The sequence below is a fragment of the Zootoca vivipara genome, chromosome 7 (genome assembly GCF_965207765.1).
Source record: "Zootoca vivipara chromosome 7, rZooViv2.hap1.1, whole genome shotgun sequence".
Lineage (NCBI taxonomy): Eukaryota > Metazoa > Chordata > Lepidosauria > Squamata > Lacertidae > Zootoca > Zootoca vivipara.
This window is the reverse complement of record NC_142590.1, coordinates 88049173-88070887: the sequence shown is the minus strand read 5'-3', so window position 1 is coordinate 88070887 and position 21715 is coordinate 88049173. Positions and strand designations below refer to the sequence as shown.

Genomic DNA, 21715 nt, shown 5'->3' with positions numbered 1-21715 from the left:
ATTTAAAAAGGCAAAAAGGAGCTGGATGTTAAAATATTCAGGACAGGCAAAATAAAATACCTCTTCACCTGGTACACAGTTAAACTACAGAATTGGCTTGAGCGGGAGATGACGACATTCACCAGCTTGGAGGGTTTTGAAAGAGAACTGGGCAAATTCACAGAGTATAAGACTACTGGTAGCTATTAGCCACAGGAGCTATTTTTTGCCTCCATTTGTCAAGGCAGTTTGCCTGATTTCCAGATGCTGGGGAGAAAAGTGAAAGCAAAAACGAACCCCCCCCCCAAAAAAATCTAACCTGATCTCCTAAGCTTCTAAATTTAGCAGTTTAACCATCTTATCCCCACTCTTGAATTCAACTGATCCTTGGTACCAGGATATTTCCAGCCATTGACACCATTCCTTGTACTTCGCAATGAGCTTCACAGTGCCTCCTGCTGACACTCGTAAGGGTTGTGAGTCGTTAACAAGCACCAGAAATATATTTGCGGGCATTTGACCCTCGCAATGGGCAGGGGAAAGCTTTTCAAAGCACCCGAGCCGAGTGCGAAACATACGGAAGAGCTCTCCCAGGAGCATTCTTGGGAGCAGGGAAAGTTCTCAGCCTCAAGCGAACGAGGCCCCAACAGAAGAACAAAGAGTAACAGGAAAGGGGAACAGCTGGCCAGAGAGAGCGCTCCCTGCCTTTGTGATGCAAAACATTTCGCACTGTGCAGAACAAACAGGAGGAGAGGAGGGGTTGGGAGTGTTCATAAAGGTGAGCCCTTAAACAAGGGATAGAGGAGGGTCCCTGTTCACCTGGGCACATCTGTCTGCAAACTGGAGAGTGGAGGAAAGCCTTTCTTGCCTTTCTGCATTTTAACTCTCCCAAATATTCATTACAGTGAGTCTGCTGCCACCTTCTGCCCATCTGGCAGAACTACATGAGCACCGCACATGATTTCTGCCAGTGGATTCCCAAACTTTTTGGGGAGGTTAGAATCCTAGAATTGTAGGGTTGGAAAGGGCCAGGAGGGTCATCTACTGCAAACTGCTGCAATGCAGGAATCTTCCGCCCAACGTGGCTCAAACATGCAGCCCTGTGCTTAAAGAGTCTCATGTAGCTGGTGAAGTCGCTCAGTCACTGCAGCATGGGATTCCGAATCTGAAGGTCGAGGGTTCTAGCCCCACAATTCTATGATACAGTTGTATCATGGAATTGTAGAGTTGGAAGGGACCCTGAGGATCCTCGAGTCCAGCCCCCTGCCATGCAGGAATACACAGATATGGGGATCAAACCCATAACCTGGGATAGCTCAGTAGGTAGAGCATGAGACTCTTAATCTCAGGGTCGTGGGATCGAGCCCCATGTTGGGCAAAAGATTCCTGCATTTGCCGGGGGTTGGACTGAATGGCCCTTACGGTCCTTTCCAACTAGACAATTCCATGATTCTATGTAACCTTGGCATTGTGAGCACCACACTCCAACCCAATTGGTCCCATCCAACTCTACAGTTCTATGACTCTATGCCAGGCATCCCCAAACTTCGGCCCTCCAGATGTTTTGGACTACAATTCCCATCTTCCCCAACCACTGGTCCTGTTAGCTAGGGATCATGGGAGTTGTAGGCCAAAACATCTGGAGGGTCGCAGTTTAAGGATGCCTGCTCTATGCTCTTCTTTTTGTTTAGTTTTTTTGCTAACTGGAGTTTGAGGATCAGATTCTACCTTTCCGTATTGCATTGCACACACCCTGCCTGGTCACTTTGATCCTTGGGAGAGACACTCCTAGGAGTTCTGCATGCTCTCATGGTTTGTCTTATGTCCACTAAGACCAGGGCTTTTAGTGTGCTGGCATCTCCCCTTTGGAATGTGCTCCCAAGTGAACATCAGGCAGGCGCTAACAGCACTCGCATCCAGGCACCTGAGTAAAACTCACCTGTCCACTCAGGGGTGATCCCAACATCAAAATCTAATTTTGATTTCTATAGGGCAGACATGCCCAACCGGTCGACCGCGATCGAAAGGTAAATCGCCTTGGTATTCCTGGTGGATCCCAGGATCGTGGTCGATCGTGGGCAAGTAATGTCAGCACCCCCATCGCTAGGTCCGTCCGCCGGCACCGCAGCAACAGTGAAAGGTGGGCAAGGTGGCAAGTGGAAGTAATGTTGGCTTTAGCACTGCTTGTGATTGTTAGCTCTGGACTTTCGGGTGAGCGATTTTGGCCATTCTCCCCAAAATAAGTTCAACAACTCTTGGCACTCCCCCCTAAAAAATGCACACTCCTCCTCCCTCCAATGACAATGGGTAGATCACCGCAAGTTTTTTTTTATATATACTCTGAGTAGATTGTAGTCTCTTGGGAGCTGGGCATGCCTGGTATAGGGGAGGCATCTTATCTCCAAGCATTTAAATACCCCCCCCTCGAAAAAACCCAACCATTGTGATTACTGTCAATATCCTTTACCTCTTTGGTATCATCTTCTGCTCCATTGGGTGCTGAGGAGCAAAGAACCAGATATTGGCCAGCTCCATCTGCTGGCTCCCAGCTCAGCCGTATGCTGTTGTGGCTGATTTCAGAAACTCTGAGAGACCCAGGGGCAGAGAGAGGCACTACAGGGCCAAAACATTAAAAGAGAAATTATCAAAGGGAAGTAAGTTTCCTCACCCAAAGCAGCTGCCCAATGTGAACATGTGCCAAGCAAAATGACATCTTACGTTGCTCTGGAAATAAATAGACGTATCTGCACAGTGTATAAATCATGCAGATTAAATATCTATTAACCATTAGGCAAATAACAGGCTTACAATATTTCAAGGCTAAGAATATTAAGCAAATTTTATTCAATATTCTCTTTATTAGATAGTGGTCTTTTATTAGCCATGAATGTCTGGTTCAAAGATAATCTGAGCCAAGATCTCAGAGCAAAACCTTCTGGCTGGTATAAGGGGCATGGCTATGAAACTAGCACCTGGAACACAATTAAGCTGAAGACCAGTCAGTCAATTCCTGGCTTACACGTTGAGGTGATGCCTCTGAGTCCATCTCCAACCGCATTCTCATAAATAGGAAACACTGAAACCAGATATTCTGTGTGGGATGTCAAGTTGAGGAGCTGCACAGCCGAGGCTGCCCCATCTAAAACAACCTGAAAATATACACAGAAGTTGCACTGAGGATGGTCTAGGAATGAGGAAGGAACCTGATTTTGTTTGAAAGAAGATAAAGTCCCTACCAGAGAAGAATGGCAGGTCAGGTTGATGGATTGTGCCAAAATGGCTAAAATGACCGGAAGAATCAGAAATCAGGAAGACCAAAATTTTAATAAGGAATGGGGAAAATTTATAATTTATCTTAAAAACCATTGCAAACAGTCAAAATCGTTAGTAGGATTGGAATAACACTTGTAGTTTAATGGTGAATTTTAGACACAATGGATAGGCAAAAGATTTGGATTATTATAAAAGATGCAGGAGGAAATTTTTAACAAGAGGACCCACAAAGGGGAGGAAGGAAGTCCAGGAGATTCTTTGGAATCTTGTCTCTATGTTGTATGTTGGCTATGTGTGAAATTTTAATCTGAAAAACCAAATAAATAAATTTATTTTCAAAAATATCTGATTTTGTTTGCATTTCAATGAGAAATTACTTAATTTGTACATTTCAAATCACTACATGAACCGAAATGCAACTGTCCTTTGAAAATCACACACCTCTTAATTTTGTGATGCAGTTCTCTAACTAGTGTTTACAAAAATGCATATGTTAGAGGGGAATGTGCCTAAATATGCACTTGAGTGAAAACAGCATACACAAATGGATCATAGGGTGGTCTCCAGTACTGATATTGCCAGAGCCTGGTTTGGCATAAAAACCTCTGCAACTCATAAGGATGGAGAATTATTAATTTTAATTTTATTTCTATACTGCCTTATACCCGAAGGTTTCAGAAACTCGATTCCATTCACATTTAAAGGCCAGCTTACCAAGTTCACACTTAACAGAGCAATACGAGTACAAAAACACAGCAATCCTCAGAAATTTGTGTGACTCTGAATTTTGTAGTACAATTCTCCAGTCAAGTAACGTGTACAAAATTGCATATGCTAAGTTAAGAATACATATATTGGTGGAAATCATGTACCAAAAATGCATTATAGTTGGGGGAATGTGCATTGGGGAAATGTGCATATCTGGCAAAAAAATTCCATATAAAAATGTGCACAGCAGAAGAAATTCACACAAAAACAAAATTCACGCACACAAATTTTCACCAGGATTCCACCCCCCTGAAATCGCTAACTGATGTGGAAATGTGGAGGACTGAATTATAAGATCGGAAAGATGAGAAGCTGAAAGCAAACAAAACTGACATATTTGCCCATTCCTAGCAACTCATGCTGCTTGCCTTCAATCAGAGGCAAGCAGTACAGTCCCAGGAGTTCTTCTCTGATTTGGACTGTTAGGAATGTGCCATTGCTAGTGCCCACCTGGTTGATCCAGCTAAGTTTAAGATATCAGAGACAGGACCACTTACCTCTTTGGGAATCCCACCCCTAGAGGGGTAATAGACCACCCTATATTTTTTAGGTGGTATCACAGGGGGGTTCCAGATGAGGCGTATACTTCTGGATGTTACCTCCTTTATAGCAAGATTGGTTGGGCTCAGGTGGGCTCCAGTATTCACCAGAATGGCTTTGAGAGGGTCATCACCTGCAAATTTGGCAACCATTTCTTATTATGTGATGTAGCAGAAAGAGCTCTGAATTTGGAGTAGGGTGATCTGATCTGAAGTCATCACATGGACATGAAGGTTGTGGGCCAAAACTGTGGGCCAGTAAATACCTCTCAACCTAATGTAACTCAAGAGACTGTTCTGAGATTAAAAAGGGAGAGGGGGCCTTATAATTGCAAAGGAGGAGAACCTTTGGCCCTCCAGATGTTGCTGGACTACAAATCACATCACCCTTGACCATGGCCCTTGCTGGGTGGGGCTGATGGGAGATGGAGTCCAGCAACATCTGGAAAGCTATAGGTTTCCATCATGGTTGTGCAGTGAAGCAGATTGGAGGTGTAAGATAGATTCATGTTTCACCTGGAGGACAGAAGACATGGCAACAATCTTCGCATACCTGAAGTAGTTGCCACATAGACAAGGTCAAAGATTCTTTGCTGTCCCAGAGCACAGGACTTGATTTGAAGTTACAAGAGGGTAGGTTCTGGTTGAAAATTAGAAGGAACTTCCCGACAGTGAAAGCAGTATGACAATGGAGCCAATGGCCTAGAAGGGTGGTAGACTCTCATACAGGAACAGAGAATGTTTTGAAGAAAGAATTGTCTAAGGGTTCCTCCAGACAATTAAGCATTCATCCCAAATTGTTCCCACCAAATTAGATTATAACTGGTCTTCATTTGTTTTATAATGGTTGTACTGTCGCAACCCACCCTAGGACCTTATGGTCAAGGGTAAGTCAGAAATCTCAGCACTCAATCAACCAACCAGTCAATATTGAGCATTTGTTCTGATTTATTTGAAGGGTGAATGAACATTCATCCTGCATTCACCCTTGTTTGCTTGCAAGGCGTTTACATGTCTTACATGTGTCCGTCCGTCCCCCCACTTTTCTATGCATATCTCTGTCTGATTTAAATTTCCTTTAAAAAGCCTGCTTCCTTTTTAAAGTGGAGTTGCTGTGCTAGGGTGACAGGGCCCGTGAATCTGTTTAAATTACACAAAACTAGATTTCTGGATATGTGCTTGAATCTGTCCCACAAAACCCTGACAGTGTGGAGTCTTCCTTAGAAGTCGTGAAACCCAACAAGGAAGCGGTGTTCACATCACCTGTGTTCTCTTCCTTATTCATCTCCTTGATCCGGGAACACAAGACTCGGGTGAGCCGGCCGGCCAGAGAGCTAAGCAGAGGGAAATCCAGCACATTGTACACTGTCAGTTCCAAAGGTTCAGAGGCCACATGGCGCAACTCTGCCTCATCTGCATTTTTCACTCCTAGAAAATCAAAGTAAACCTCTGAGTCCCATGTGCAAATTAAGTAGGTACCAGGTGCACAAATGACTTGACAGCTGGGCAGTAAGAGTCGTGAACTGAGACATCCTGGATCGAATGGTTTCTCTGCCACAAAGTCACCTAGCTGACCTTGGGCACAACACTATCCCTGAGCCTTCCCTCCATCTACAGCAGGGTTTCCTAAACTTGGGTTTCCAACTGTTGCTGGACTACAACTTCCATCATCCCTAGCTAGCAGGACCAGTGATCAGGGATGATGGGAGCTGTAGTCCAAAAACAGCTGGAGGCCCGAGTTTGGGAAACCCTGATCTACAATATGCGACTGATAATACTTACAGGGCCATTGTGAGTATAAGAAAACACTGTATGAAAAGTGCCTGGAACACCCAAAAATGTATACAGGCATTCCCCCCACTTACACACAACTGACTCACACACAACTGTGTATATGTGCAGAGCCAGGAAATAAATAATTCAATGTTTTTCTAACCTGAAATGGTAGAAGAGAGCTCGAAAGTCCTCGTGGTTCGTGGGTAGACCCTCCCCAAAGCCCGAAAAGGATGAGAAAAGTCTAGAAAAGAATATTCTAAGGGCTCCAAAATGGCGCACGGGAGCTCTCACTGCTGCTGTGCTACCCCGCTCCACAGCTGTTGGGCAGGAAGCTGTATTGCAGCGAGCTCCCCCCTTGTGTGTGTTTCCGCTTATGTCCACAGGGCCCTGTAATGTAATGGCTAACAGTGAGCAGGCATAGCAAATCATGACCAGGCCTTCTGGACTTTGGGTGGATACTAAGGGGCTGTCAGTATGAGATTGCAACAGAGGGTCTGGTGAAGTACGTCTTTTTGGTACTAGAATTCTAAAGCATTCAGGAAGAATTAAAAGTCTCCGGTTCTTGACATTTCCCATGCCATCAAAACACTAGAAAAATTAACCAACAAGTTGAAACTGACACGGGGACAAATAGAAGAAGACGGCTTCACCCCGGTATGGTTCCCCTTTATCACATACACAGCCAACAAGACAACGACAAAAAACCACCAACAGCATACAAATCAATATGGTTAACCTGACCCACAACACTCACCCCCTTGCTCACAAACAAAACAAAGACCACCACAGCTAACCACAAAGGAACAACCATATCCTAGGCCAACCCCAGCATCTCTCACCACCAAAGGAAAACAAGCGAACAACAGAGAACCTATGCAAGTGTCGCTGACAAGAAAAAACCCACCCCACCCCACCCACCCACCCTCCACCTACTATCCTTCCCCTCCCCTCACCAATGTCTCAACAAACGAAACTGAGTTGTAAAAATCTTAAGAGAGACATTGCTCTTATCTTTGTAAAGCAAGAAAACCCTTAATAAAAATGTTTTTTTAAAAAAAAACTCGTTCAGTTTTTTAAATTGCAAATAATAATAACAATAATAGTAGTTGTTGTAGAAGTAGTAGTTGTAGTAGTAGTAAGGAGGAAGTTGTAGTAGTAATAAGGAGGAAGCTACCCCAGAGCTCACTAAAACTGCAGTGCGTGGCTGAACTATGGAAGTAGAGGGGTCTTCGGCCCCCTCTACATTTGCTGGCAGGGGCTGATACTGAGTGGCCAGAGGAAGCCAAGTGCGGTGCTGTTCGATGGCTTGCTCCTCCACAGTGCAAGAGAGTAAGCAGCACCGTGCTGGGCTCCACACTCACCACATGCCAGTAATGGGTGCAAAAGCGGGCAGACCAACAAATGCAAATTTGTCATTTGACTTTTATCCTCCTAAAGTAGGACAGGTGAGGGGTGTGGCCTGGAGAGAGGGTGTGTGGCCTGTGGAGATTTCTGAGGGTCAGACAGAAAAAAATAAATTAAGAAATAAATAAATAAAAATAATATAATATATTATATATACTCAGCCCATCTGGCTGGGTTTCCCCAGCCACTCTGGGCAGCTCCCAACAGAATATTAAAAACATGATTAAACATCAAACATGCAAAAACTTCCCTAAACAGGGCTGCCTTCTTCAGATGTCTTCTAAAAGTCAGATAGTTGTTTATTTCCTTGACATCTGATGGGAGGGCGTTCCACAGGGAGGGCACCACTGCTGAGAAGGTCCTCTGCCTGGTGCCCTGTAACTTCACTTCTCATAGTGAGGGAACCACCAGAAGGCCCTCGGAGTTGGACCTCGCTGTCCAGCTGAACAATAAGAGTAGAGATGCTCCTTCAGGTATACTGGGCTGAGGCCATTTAGGGCTTTAAAGGCCAGCACCAACACTTTGAATTGTGCTCGGAAATGTACTGGGAGCCAATGTAGGTCTTCCAGGACCGATGTTATGTGGTCTCGGCAGTCACTCCCAGTCACCAGTCTACGCTCCTTCAAGTATACTGGGCTGAGGCTGTTTAGGGCTTTAAAGGTCAGCACTTTGAATAAAACAAATCAGAAGGCCACGGAGTCGGAGACATGAACTCACCAACAGCAAAGATCTCTATTCCCATATCCTTCAAGGTCTGGGCAGACGGACTGGCATCATCCTGAGACTTGCCATCAGTCAAGAGAATGATCAGCTTGGGGGCTTCTGGCCGCGCACCAGCTTCGGGCTTCAGGTTCTGTTCCAGGACATGCGTCAGCGCCAGTCCTTGGGAAAAGAAAAGATGAAAGGCAGAAGGCTTGGGTTGGGGGGCTGACATGGTTAAACAAAAGAAGAAGAAGAATTTGGATTTGATAACACGCTTTATCACTACCCGAAGGAGTCTCAAAGCGGCTAACATTCTCCTTTCCCTTCCTCTCCCACAACAAACACTCTGTAAGGTGAGTGGGGCTGAGAGACTTCAAAGAAGGGTGACTAGCCCAGGGTCACCCAGCAGCTGCATGTGGAGGAGCGGAGACGCGAACCCGGTTCACCAGATTACGAGTCTACCACTCTTAACCACTACACCACGCTGGCTCTCAGCTTAGAGGATGCAAGCAAGAACTGGAAGTGGTGTATGGAGCAACACTCAATTTCTCCCTTCATGTGCTCTCCATCTTAATCATGGACCGACCAGATGCAGGGGAGCTGTGGCTGACATCTCACCCATTATGGTACAAATGTATTGTTATGTTACAAAAAATTCTTTCCAAATCTGTGTCAATGCACATAAATTGTGTCATGCAAATATTATGCAAATCCTTTTTTTTTCAGGGTGAGGAGGGTGTGATGCAAATCCTCTTTTCTTTTTCTGACGATGCCTAATGGACCGCTCCAACTAACCCAGAGAGGCAGCGGGCTTTACCTGTGAATGTGTTGCCTCCTTTATATTGCAAGCTCCTCAGGGCCTCTAAGACCTCATCCCGGGTGGAGTATGTATTCAGGTCCCATTCTGTACGTGGGTCACTGCTGTACTGGGATAAGGCTGGAAGGGGACAAGGAAGTCGACAGGAAGTGGTCAGAGAACAAGCCTGCAGGGGGCGCAGTGGAGACAGGACTCTGGCTTTGGTTGTAAAATATGGGAAATTGTTGTGGTTTCTCCAGGTGGCCTTGGGAGGTCACCATCTGTGACTTCTAGCTCATCATTTGCAAGACAGGAGCAACAGGAACCAATCTCATTGAAGTATTGCAGAGAGGAACAAGCAAGAGTATGCGAAGTTTCTCAGGTTTAAAGCCTAGTATAGACTGAAGTGTCTCCATCTCTATTTTTTGTTGGGTCCAAAACAGCTATATGAGCAAATGTCATGTCTGCATCCATAGAATTCTAGTAATTGTAGTTTGATGAGCAGGCTCAGCTCTCAGTTAATTATATTTTTGCACCGAACACTTTTATTTTATTCCTTTATTTCATAAAATTTTATATACTCCCTGATTGTTAAAACAAACAAACATGCAAAAGCCCTCAACATGGTTTACAAAAATAATAAAACAATAAAATTATTGGCAAAAACAGATAGAATCAACTATTTAAAACATTTTTAAAAATTAAAATCAGTTGGAATAGTTGTTTGCAAGTTTGTTTCCAATAAGACATTATAACAAGCTATCTGTATCTAGAAGTTGTTGTTCAATTTTATATTTCAGATTCTAGATGTTTTGTATCAGTGCATCCTCAAATGTCTTCTCACAAGCCCTGTTGAGCTCAATGGGTCTTACTTTAAGTTGACATGCATCAGATTGCACTACAAATGATGTCTGTAGGCCTTTGTTTTTTGTTCTTTTCCCTTCCCTTTGATATGTCTATGTATTTTTAATACCCTGTGACTTAGGGACGAGGAAGGAATTTGGTTGAGTTTTGCATTTTAATGTGAACCTATCTAATTTGAACTTCATTGAACCAAAATTCCATCCTTCAAAATTTGCACCTATCCAAATTTTGTGATAGTTTTCCAAGCCTCCCCCACAAAAAATGTGTACAAAAATACATTTATTAGTGAAAATAGCATACATAAATACATTATACTGGGAAAGTTGCTTGTTGAAACATATGTGCCAGGAGGAATATGCACTGAAATGCTGAGAATTAAAACTTTAAAAAGCAAACCGATGCAAAAATGTAGGAAGTGAATCTAAAACTGGAAAAATGAGACATTGAAACAGACAGATTTCCCTACTATGGCTTGTATTAGCAATATTTTATCTAACTTTTAATTTTGTGGCTGCGTTCTATATTTGAATATGACCATATTTTCTGCAATAACATTTATTTATTTTTTGGAAATGAAAAAGATGAAGAAGACTTTGGGTCAGCTAACCATTAAAGGAAGGTAAAGGGACCCCTGACCATTAGGTCCAGTCGTGACCGACTCTGGGGTTGCGCGCTCATCTCGCATTATTAGCCGAGGGAGCCGGCGTATAGCTTCCAGGTCATGTGGCCAGCATGACAAAGCCGCTTCTGGCAAACCAGAGCAGCACATGGAAACGCCGTTTACCTTCCCGCTGTAGCGGTTCCTATTTATCTACTTGCACTTTGACGTGCTTTCGAACTGCTAGGTTGGCAGGAGCTGGGACCAAGCAACGGGAGCTCACCCCGTCACAGGGATTCAAACTGCTGACCTACTGATCAGCAAGCCCTAGGCTCAGTGGTTTAACCCACAGTGCCACCTGGGTCCCACAGCTAACCATTAGGTAGCCCTGATTCCCATAGAAAAGGGATGCAATGTTTTGCATTGTCTCTGAACTGGAATACTTGGCAGAGTAAAAGCTCCTTGCCAGTGGCGTGAGGTCAGGGGACTAGGGGAACTCGGTGAGAACCCTAAATGTTTCCTTGATGCCTTCTTCCCAAGGCCCAGGAAGCTTCTGCCCGGCATAGGGAAGGAGGTGAGATGCTCAAGCACATGACGTCCCCCATCGCCCTCACAAGCTGGCACCTCTGGCCCTAACTGTCCCGCTATGAAAACGTTCCCCACACATGGCGGCTCCTCACCCACTCTTATCTTGTCCTGAGCGATGTTGAAAGGTGCAACCAAACCAGCCAGGAATCCTCGGATGAGCCCAAAGTTGTTTCTCCCGATGCTCCAGGATCCGTCCACGAGCAGAACGATGTCGGTCATTGCAGAGGTGTCACAATGAAAGTGAGAAACTGTGACGACAGGGCGGGTTGAGAAAGGGGGTACATAGGTGTGCTCCTCATTTAAATACGAGAACGAAAAGAACCTGCAACTTCATGCGTAGTTAACCTTTGCAGGAAGAGTAGCAGCCCAAAACCTATCCACCGGATAACGCAGGCAGTCACCTTCTCTGGAAAAACCTACAGAGGGGCTGTGATCTCTGGCACACCAACCTTTGCTGAAGAGCATAAACAGGGAACATGTAGGTTTCTAGATGTTGTTGGACTCCAATTCACATTAGCTCCACCCAGTGCCGGATTTATGTACAGTATAAGCTAAACAAGCTATAGCTTAGGGCCCCACTCTCCTGGTGGCCTCAAAAAATGTAAAGGGAAAAAAACCTGATGTACATTTCCAAAATATAAGATAAAAAAACAAATAAAATAAAACCTACATAGTACAGCAACAGTGTTTTGGATTGTGTAGGCTCCTATGATGTAAGTAATAGGCCCTGCCTGCTAGCCTGCTCCCTAAAGTATCACTGGTTTGCTCATTTCTATATATAGGGTTTTGAATTATGGTGCTGGAGGAGACTCTTGAGAGTCCCATAGACTGCAAGAAGATCAAACCTATCCATTCTGAAGGAAATCAGCCCTGAGTGCTCCCTGGAAGGACAGATCGTGAAGCTGAGGCTCCAATACTTTGGCCACCTCATGAGAAGAGAAGAATCCTTGGAAAAGACCCTGATGTTGGGAAAGATTGAGGGCACTAGGAGAAGGGGACGTCAGAGGACAAGATGGTTGGACAGTGTTCTCGAAGCTACGAACATGAGTTTGACCAAACTGCGGGAGGCAGTGCAAGACAGGAGTGCCTGGCGTGCTATGGTCCATGGGGTCACGAAGAGTCGGACACGACTAAACGACTAAACAACAACATATATAGGGTGCCTACATTCTGCTATTTATAATTACTAGTAGTTTGCATCATATATTTACACCTATTATTATTTCATTTTATTGCAAGATTCTAGATTCTAACATTTTAAGTTAGAGCTTAATAATTATTTCACTCTTAATATACTTCCTCTTACGTAATTGTATTTCACTATTGATATAATTCTTAATTGCATTTCAGTTCAGCAATTACTTTGATAAAATACATATTTTGTTATGTGCTTTAGATACCTATTAGGTCCATAATCACAATGTGGGGGGAACCCTTTTTAATCTCAGAACAGTCTCTTGAGCCACTCAATGCTTCTACATAGCTCCATCCTTATTTCAGACATTCAGAAATTTAGCTGGCGATACATCATGATGTTGAAAACCAGATATCACCCAGCCCTAATCTGTAGTCCACCGACATCTAGAGCAGCGTTTCCCAACCTTGGGCCTCCAGCTGTTTTTGGACTACAACTCCCATCATCCCTAGCTGGCAAGACCAGTGGTCAGGAATGATGGGAATTGTAGTCCGAAAACAGCTGGAGGCCCAAGGTTGGGAAACACTGATCTAGAGGACCACGGGTTCCTTATCCCCCTGTATGGCCTTTCAGGTATGTGGAAGAGGAGGTAGGGATTCGGCATGGGGCTTTGACTGGGACATTCGTGAAACGGCTTGTCACAGGTGGAAATGCAACCGCACCCCCAAATGGAGAGCAGAAATTTACAATCAAATAATGGTGACAGATGGCTCCTAATCAAGCACCAGCTCGCATTGCGCATAGACCAACGGTGCGCCGGGGGGCAATATGGCAACCTCCTGAAACAAAGACCTCTTAGGGAATCTGCCGTGATGTGATTTGTGTGTGTGCTGCTGTCAGGTCAATTCCATCACCGCTCTAATCCAGCTCTTTGTTTCTGTATCCCAGCAAGGCTTGCGTGGTTGCCTAGCGCAATGTTAACAATCATTTAACCCCTTGGGCTGGAATTATTCCGGTGATTTCTCCTTATCAGATCCAGTCTCTTTCCAGATTGTGCCTTCCAAATCCCGTGCGTTAACCCACCCTCTAGCCTGCATGTTGACGGCTTTGCTTTTTCTTCCAGTTATGGCAGGTAATAAGGCATTACAGTGAATGCATATTCCTGAAAACCAGGTGAACTTACTAAAAGGGCTGCAAGTATAGATCCTAGAACTGTAAGGGACCACAAGGTCCCTGATACCACAGTATGGACTTCAAACTGCCTTTGGATGATATATCCAACCCCCTGCAATTCAGGAATCTTTGCCCGACGTGGGGCTCGAGCCCATGACCCTGAGATTAAGAGCCTCATGCTCTACCGGCTGAGCTTACCCAGGGCTCACTAAAACTGCAGCTACCCAGGATGCAATAAGGGGGACTAGAGGAGAACATCAATGCAGGATGATGCGACTTTGGAGGGATTCTGTAGGAGTAGATTTCCGGCATTGCCAGAGGGTTGACTAAGTGACCACTGAGCGTGCATACTACTCATCAATTTTACATCAAAGGGACCTTTTAGAGCTGGACGACACGTAAGAGTTACACTTGAAAAAACAGCCGTGTGAAGGAGCCTAAGAAACAAACCTCACCTCTCCGTGAGCTTTCTCTGGGTGTTTTCTCTCGGGCCAGATAGTCCATTTCAAATTCCACTAGGCTTGACAGGGTTGTCTTCACAGTTGTTGGTGCCGCCAACATCACAGTCGGCTCGGCATTTGGCAAATATTCACTCGCCCCTTTGGAAATGGCTTTTTGCCGCCTCTTCTCTGGCTCTTCTCTTCCTGTTTCCCAAAGCACCAAAAGAAAAAAGAGTTATCCCACACAGGAATAGACAATCTTTGGACGGCATCCCCCTAACAGTGCCGGATCTGAAGCGATTTTCAGGGGAAGTTGGGGCACACTAGGGAAGAAAAACGCCTCTCTCTTGGCCGCTGGCATTTTGTTTTCCTGGAATACCTTTCAACAATGCTGTGCCATGACATAAAGTAATAAATAATGATAAGAATAATAATCACACACACACAAAAAAAATCCAAGGGGAAAACAAAATGGCCGCCAGCATTCATGGGGCAAAAAGGGTAATGGTGAGTTTTGCCTCATCCCTCCAAGATACACCTGCCTGCCTCCATAAAATGTAAGAAAGCAAGGAGAATGTGACTCCCCTCCCCTTCACCCTATCCCCCAAATGTCAGAAATGTCCAATTTTTGAACCTTCAGCCCAGGTGTAGTTCAAACCTGCTTTCCTCTTTGACCTCTCCACATACTTAGCACAGTTGGCGTCTCACTGCGGGCGGGTGGTGACGTGGTTTCAGTCTCCAGGGTGTATTCAGCTGCTGGGGTCTCTAAAGGCGCCTCTGCCTTTTCTGGGGCGCTTGTTGGGTGCTTCCTGTTACTTCTGGCTTGGGAGAGGTTCTTCAGCTCCTCAACTGCAATGGCAAAAGCGGTGGTGGCGGCGGCATTGGAAAACAAAAAACTTGCTGGCTCTTTTGGGGAGTGGCTCACTCTGACAAAAGGGCTGGAGCTGCACTCCCCAGTGTTCCCCCTCCCCACTGGCTCCACTCCTGCTGGACCCCAGCCATTGATAAATACTCCCTAAAAAACAGGTCTCAGGCATAGTCTGAACAGCACCTTCACACAGTCTTTGCTTGAGATGGTGGTGGGGGTCCTTGACCACTCCTCACACCTGGATTCTGCTTCCATCTAGTGGAGCCTGGTGCATTATGGGCAATTATTATTATTATTATTATTATTATTATTATTATTATTATTATTATTTATATACTGCCCCTATACCAGGGGGACTCAGGGCAGTTCACAGAATGGGACACTGCCTTGCAAACCTCGGCCAGCCCCCACCTGCCTGCCTCCTTGTTTATACCTGAAGGAGCACTTCCACCCCCATCATTCAGCCCAGACACTGATGTCCATCTCCGAGGGCCTTCTGGTGGTTCCCTCCCTGCGAGAAATGAGGTCACAGGGAACCAAGCAGAGGGCCTTTTCGGTAGTGGTGCCCTCCCTGTTGAACTCCCTCCCATCAGATGTCAAGGAAATAAACAACTATCTGACTTTTAGAAGACATCTGAAGGCACCCCTGTTTAGGGAAGTTTTTAATGTTTGGTGTTTTATCGTATTTTTTACATTCTGTTGGGAGCCGCCCAGAGTGGCTGGGGAAACCCAGCCAGATGGGCAGGGTATAAATAAAAGAATAAGAATACAACTAGGGGGCAGTGCTGCCTAACAGCTTCCTCAGTTCCAGTGCTGCCCTTGTAGAATCCAGCAGGGAGGTGGATGGGGGCAAACTAGAATTAATTGGCTCTGCCCACCCTTTGTTGTGGTCCCACCTATGGTTTATCTCCCTGCCTTCCACCCCACCAATCACAGTGGGTTCGCCTCCATTGGCCAGTTCTGAAGCAGTGACTCTGTTTGTTTGATCCAAGGATCCCCACTCTGTCCTTGTGCTTCTAGGTCAGCCTTGCTTCTGCTCTGGACCTGAAATTCCACCTAGCCAAGACATGAGCATCACAGTCCGCAGCACCGAGAGATCAAGAGAGCAAAAGCCACACTTACTCACAAATTTCCTCTTGACAAAGAGGGCCTCATGAGAACCATTGAGGATGTAGATCTGCAAAGTATACTCTTTCGTGGGACTCAACCCTCCCACTGTCGCTTTGGCGGTCTTGGTTTTCAGCATGACTTCCTGCTCAGAGTCACCTGGAGCAGTCGGAAGAGAGGACCGTGAACTTTTTTCAACGAGGAACATATTGCCTGACTCTTGATTGTGGGAGTTGGGCAAAAGATTCCTGCATTGCAGGGGGTGGACTAGACAACGCATGTGGTCCCTTTGAACTCTGCAATTCTTTATAACATATTGTCTGACTCTTTACGGTGGGAGATTTGAGGCACATCCACTTTGCGTGTTGACTTTAGCGAAAGAGAGGTGAATGTTGCCCTTTAATAAACCACAACGATTCCCATAGAATTAATTGGAGCAAAAGCCTGAACAGGAAGCCTATGAGCATACTCAGAGCGCCTTGCCAAAAGAAAAGAGATGTTCAATCATGAGGCTGCACACTATGTTCTATTGGACTTCGGATGGATCAGTCAACTTGGAGTATTTTTTATTTAAACAATGTGATGGGCATAGCTGCCAAGTACCCCGTTTTCTCCGGGAAAACCCCGATTTTACTTACCTTTTCCCGTCTCCCATTTTTCTCTGGTATTTTCTCCTGCCGGTGGCCATTTTTTTTCTTTCCGATTTGCCCTTCTATGGGCACCAAAAATGGCCGCCGCTGGCTTCAAAAGTCGCATCCACGCATGTCCAGAAGTGCATAGACGCGACTTCCATAGATGGGCAGAGCGACACCGGACGTTGCGTCGACGCACTTCCTGACATGCGTACAAGCACTTCCTGACATGCGTACAAGCGGCCATTTTTGGTGCCCATAGAAGGGCAAAGCGACACCGGAAGTTACGTCGACGCAACTTCCGGTGTCACACGGCTGCCGGTCCCAGATTCTGCAGTCCGGGACTTGGAAGGTAAGGTGATGGGTGTTGAAAGGGGAAGGAGCATACACAGAGAGCCTTGCAAAAAAAACAAACAAAGGAGGAATGTAGTGATGAAGTCACCTGAATGAGACAAGGGAAGGAAGCCTTTGGGCATATGCTGAGTGCAACCCGAGAAGCCTGAGTTACCAGACTTCAGGTGTATCAATAAACTCTCGGAGGATGGGGAAAACGTAAAACAAGAATGCAGGGGTATTGAAAGGGGAGGGAACAGTGAAACCGGCAGAGGACACATACCCCTTGTGTCAAGAAGGCAATGATTTAACAGCTGCTCAGGCTGCCGCAGAGCTTGCCGATATGGACACTTCCAAAGCGACGTCTACAAAAGCGCTTTTTAAAAACCCGCAAACCACAGAGCTTCAAAGGCTGGAGTACATACGCAGACTTAATCTTAGAACCTGAAGCTTCTGTCTGCAAGTCTACATGCTTTTTCAAAAAGGTCCTGAAGCTCCGGAAGTTGGCTTTGTGAGAAACCCCAGGCAAAGAGAATAGACCAGCCTTTGCAACCCTGGCCACTATAATTAACTCTTCTTTGGATCATCCCTTCCTATATTCCAAAGCATCAAAAGGAGAAGAGCTATCCCACAGCTACAGACCCTACCGCCTTAGATGATGCACGTATGAACAGAAGAGGAAATCTTGCAGTGTCCAACTAGGTTACTACGGGAAGCCCACAAGAAGGACTTAGAACCACTTGCAGTTCTAAGCAGATGTTACTCAGAGGCATCACCACTCCTAAGGCTGCAATGCTTATGCTCTTAAGCCCATTAGCTTTCTCATTTCACAGCAAACACGACAGATATAAGCTATGAACACGTCTCACTGTCTTGCAAGCATTTTTTTTCCTAAAGGCAAGCACAATTAAGCAGCTGAGTTAATTACATCACAGATAATGTGCTCAGGAATGATCAGGAATGCGGTAGCACTCACAAAAGTCTTGGAATGCACCCAGAGGAAGTTTGTATCTGATATTGCAAACCTATTATTATTAGCTCAAGGGGCTGGAATGACAAGCCTGCATATTTTCCACACTTGTCGGAATTAAAAACAGGAGGGGTAACGATCCAAGCGGATAGGGGGAAACTTTGAAAACACAGAGCCATTCCACCACCGACTACAGCTATGTATGCACGATACCTTTAAAGACAGTGCTTTTTTGTTTAAAAAAATGTTTTGGGGTACTCTCATTTTCCTACTCATATTGAAATATGAGGCCAAACTTAGATTCACAAAATGTTTAGGAGTATGCATACCCCTGCGTCCGTCCCCCCAGAAAAAAGCACTGTTAAAGTATATTCAAAACCCATTCTTTTCTTATCTGGGACTAAGTCCCATTGAACACCCTACATACCCACAGCATATGTTTCAGATGCATTGAAAGCACATTCCTTCCCTCAAAGAATTCTGGGCACTGCAGTTTTACCCCTCGCAGAGTTAAAATTCCCAGGAACCAATAGCAAACTACAGAACACAGAATTCTTGGAGGGGGTGGAATGTTCTTCAGATGTGCTTTAAAGGTACAGTGGGCATATGCAGCCACTTCTTCCTTAATGGTCCCGAGAGAGCACAGGAGAAACCATAAGATCTGAAAGAGGAGAATGATAGCCTGCTCAAATGTAGGCATGCACAGGAACGGTGGTTTGTTTTTTGTTTTTTTGTTTTGAAATCTCAACCATCTTTGTTGTGACAGACAAGTGCACACACCCCTGTTCACGATTTGTATCTTTCTGGGACAAAACACACCCTGACCTCCTCACCATGTACCTGCCATGGGCTTCACGCGGACTTTGTATCCGTTGGCGTTTCCTTCCGTTTCTTTCCATTTCATCTGCAACCTGTCTTCTGAGAGGACAGTCAGTTTCAAGCGGTTTGAGCCTGGGGAGGAAAGCATCAACGCCTTTTTAAACTGGAGACAGAAAGGTGCTTTCTTTCATACTCTGGGGAAGCGTAGGGTAAGGCGATCCTGCAGGGAAACTGGTCTCAAGCTTATATATTGAAAGTAATGCCTTGAACTTGGCCCGGGAGCAAAAGGTGCAGATCAGGCAAGGCTGTGTGTGTGCTTGGCCTGAGATGAGATTGCTGGCTGGCTGCTTGCCTTTAAAGGTGAAGGTTGTGCAAGTAAGCATGTACATGCATGGAATCGGGTCCCATTCCATGTGCTCTTTTAGTCCTTGAGGTGTTTTGTCGTTTAATTGGGGAAATTCCCCTGAAGTATACTAAGTGCTCTCTCAGCTCCCTGATGGGTTGATAATTAACAGTTGTTGTTCTCTGCTAGCTAACATGTGAGTGTTTAACCTTAGATCAGGATACAAATGTGTTGGATTTCCAATTGCCATTTTGAAGGGAATTGCCTTTACTCTTTGTTCAGGCTCTGTGAGAGGGACATGCCTCTCCAGTACCTCAACAGCCTTAGGGGTTGGAATGCCGCCTAATGGAGCCTGAGAGAGAGAGAGAGAGCTATGTTTGTCAGCTCTGATTATAAGTTATTTTACTGCTTATAAGATGCTAAGCCTCTGTTGGACATGCACAAGATATTTACAACTGTTTGGATGTAGCATTTACTGTTTTTTGTTCTGTTTGAAGGAAGTTCAGCAAGTAAAGTTTTGAATCAATCTAATGGGTCTGGACAATTTTTATTCCAAAAAAGGAGTCAGTTTTTATGAATTCAATTGATTCATGCTGTGCAATATTAATATCTGCAATATGCTCGAACCAGTTTGGGGGCATATGACATTCTCTGCAGCCAGTTCTAACAGACACCAAGCCAGTTGGATTTCCGCAGTGCATTCTATGTGGGGCTTCCCTTGAACTTCATCTGAAAGTGCTGCAGCACAGTTGCTGGCAGGAGGGAAACCCCATCAGCATGTAATGCCTTTAACAACAACAACAACAACAACAACAATTTTGTTATTAATACCCCGCTCTTCTGGCTGGGTTTCCCCAGCCACTCTGGGCAGTTCCCAACAGAACACTAAAAACAGAATAAAAATTAAACATTAAAAACTTCCCTAAACAGGGCTGCCTTCAGATGTCTTCTAACTCAGATAGTTGTTTACTTCCTTGACATCTGTTGGGAGGGCGTTCCACGGGGCGGGCACCACCACCGAGAAGGCCCTCTGCCTCGTTCCCTGTAACATCACTTTTTGCAGCGAGGGAACTGCCAGAAGACCCTCAATGCTGGACCTCAGTGTCCATGCTGAATGATGGGGGTGGAGACACTCCTTCAGATATACTGGTCAGAGGCTGTTTAGGGCTTTAAAGATCAACATCAAGATTGCATTTTAATTAATGCTCATCTATAATGTCGTGGTCACCTCATGAGAAGAGAAGAATCCTTGGGAAAGACCCTGATGTTGGGAAAGATTGAGGGCACTAGGAGAAGGGGATGACAGAGGACGAGATGGTTGGTTGGACAGTGTTCTCGAAGCTACGAACATGAGTTTGACCAAACTGCGGGAGGCAGTGCAAGACAGGAGTGCCTGGCGTGCTATGGTCCATGGGGTCACGAAGAGTCGGACACGACTAAACGACTAAACAACAACAACATAATGTCGTATGGGATGCAGGTGGCGCTGTGGGTTAAACCACAGAGCCTAGAGCTTGCCGATCAGAAGGTCGGCGGTTTGAATCCCTGCGACGGGGTGAGCTCCCGTTGCTTGGTCCCAGCTCCTGCCAACCTAGCAGTTCGAAAGCACGTCAAAGTGCAAGTAGATAAATAGGTACCGCTCTAGCGGGTAGGTAAATGGCGTTTCCGTGTGCTGCTCTGGTTCGCCAGAAGCGGCTTTGTCATGCTGGCCACATGACCTGGAAGCTGTACGCCGGCTACCTCGGCTAGTAAAGCAAGATGAGTGTCGCAACCCCAGAGTCGGTCACGACTGGACCGACTCAGGGGTCCCTTTACCTATAATGTCGTAAGGGAATTAGGAGTGTAAAAACATGAAGTAGCTGAAATCTCCAGCAAATACATGTGTGAGTAGAGCACTCTATACAAAAATACATCCGAACATTGAGGCAGGTGTGTGGAGTTGCAATAATTCAAAACTTGAAAAACCTGGGGAAAGCTTGTGTAAGAATTATTAGAGCATCCTCCTCAGGCTCTCAGACATCCTGGTTTGATAGGGAGGAAATATTTATGGAAAGGGGAGTATTCCATCGCAGAAGCCCCCACCTGCAGCTCCAAGAGCCCCCAGACACAGCAGGTTTGCCACCTGAGTGAGGAAAAAGGCCAAAGGCATCAAGTGCCTGAAAAAAGAGGTGAACCAGCATCATGCTAGGAATTCCAAAATATCCTTTTAAATTAAACATTTTGGAGAGATGCAGCAGTTCCGGTTATCCTGCTGAGCGTGCAACTTTAGCTGGCAGCATTGAGGCCACCTGTTTGGAAAAATGCAAAACTAGAGAAAGTGTAAGTAACAGCACCCGACAGCCTCTAGCTCAGGAAGAGCAGCAGGTGCGTGACTGACTGTGCACAAGCTCCCTTCAGCTACTTTGCAGGGAGGAAAGCTGCTGAATCGAGAAATGCAGGATTAAGCTAAGAGAAAGGACTGGCTTCTTAAATTCTTTTGGGAAAGAAATGGAGAATCTCAGGCCATCTGTTTAAAAGTGGGTGGACCAGTCGTGGAAATCTGCTGTAATGGTTGAGCTGACACATTTTCAAAGTTCTGGTTGTGAATTACAAAACCCTATATGCCTTG

At 45.4% G+C, this 21715-nt stretch overlaps 1 protein-coding gene across 1 annotated transcript in view; it reads right to left on the bottom strand.

The window, feature by feature from the left end:
* COL20A1 (collagen type XX alpha 1 chain) overlaps window positions 1-21715 on the bottom strand; it is a 109987-nt gene that overhangs the window by 74553 nt on the left and 13719 nt on the right. The window contains exons 3-13 of the mRNA XM_060277347.2: window positions 18786-18896; window positions 16026-16169; window positions 14723-14884; window positions 14051-14239; window positions 11380-11535; window positions 9259-9378; window positions 8457-8621; window positions 5823-5987; window positions 4518-4693; window positions 2999-3128; window positions 2447-2592 (exon numbers count right to left, since the gene is read on the bottom strand). Coding sequence (XP_060133330.1) covers window positions 2447-2592; window positions 2999-3128; window positions 4518-4693; window positions 5823-5987; window positions 8457-8621; window positions 9259-9378; window positions 11380-11535; window positions 14051-14239; window positions 14723-14884; window positions 16026-16169; window positions 18786-18896 — 1664 coding nt within the window. The remainder of the gene's footprint in view (window positions 1-2446; window positions 2593-2998; window positions 3129-4517; window positions 4694-5822; window positions 5988-8456; window positions 8622-9258; window positions 9379-11379; window positions 11536-14050; window positions 14240-14722; window positions 14885-16025; window positions 16170-18785; window positions 18897-21715) is intronic.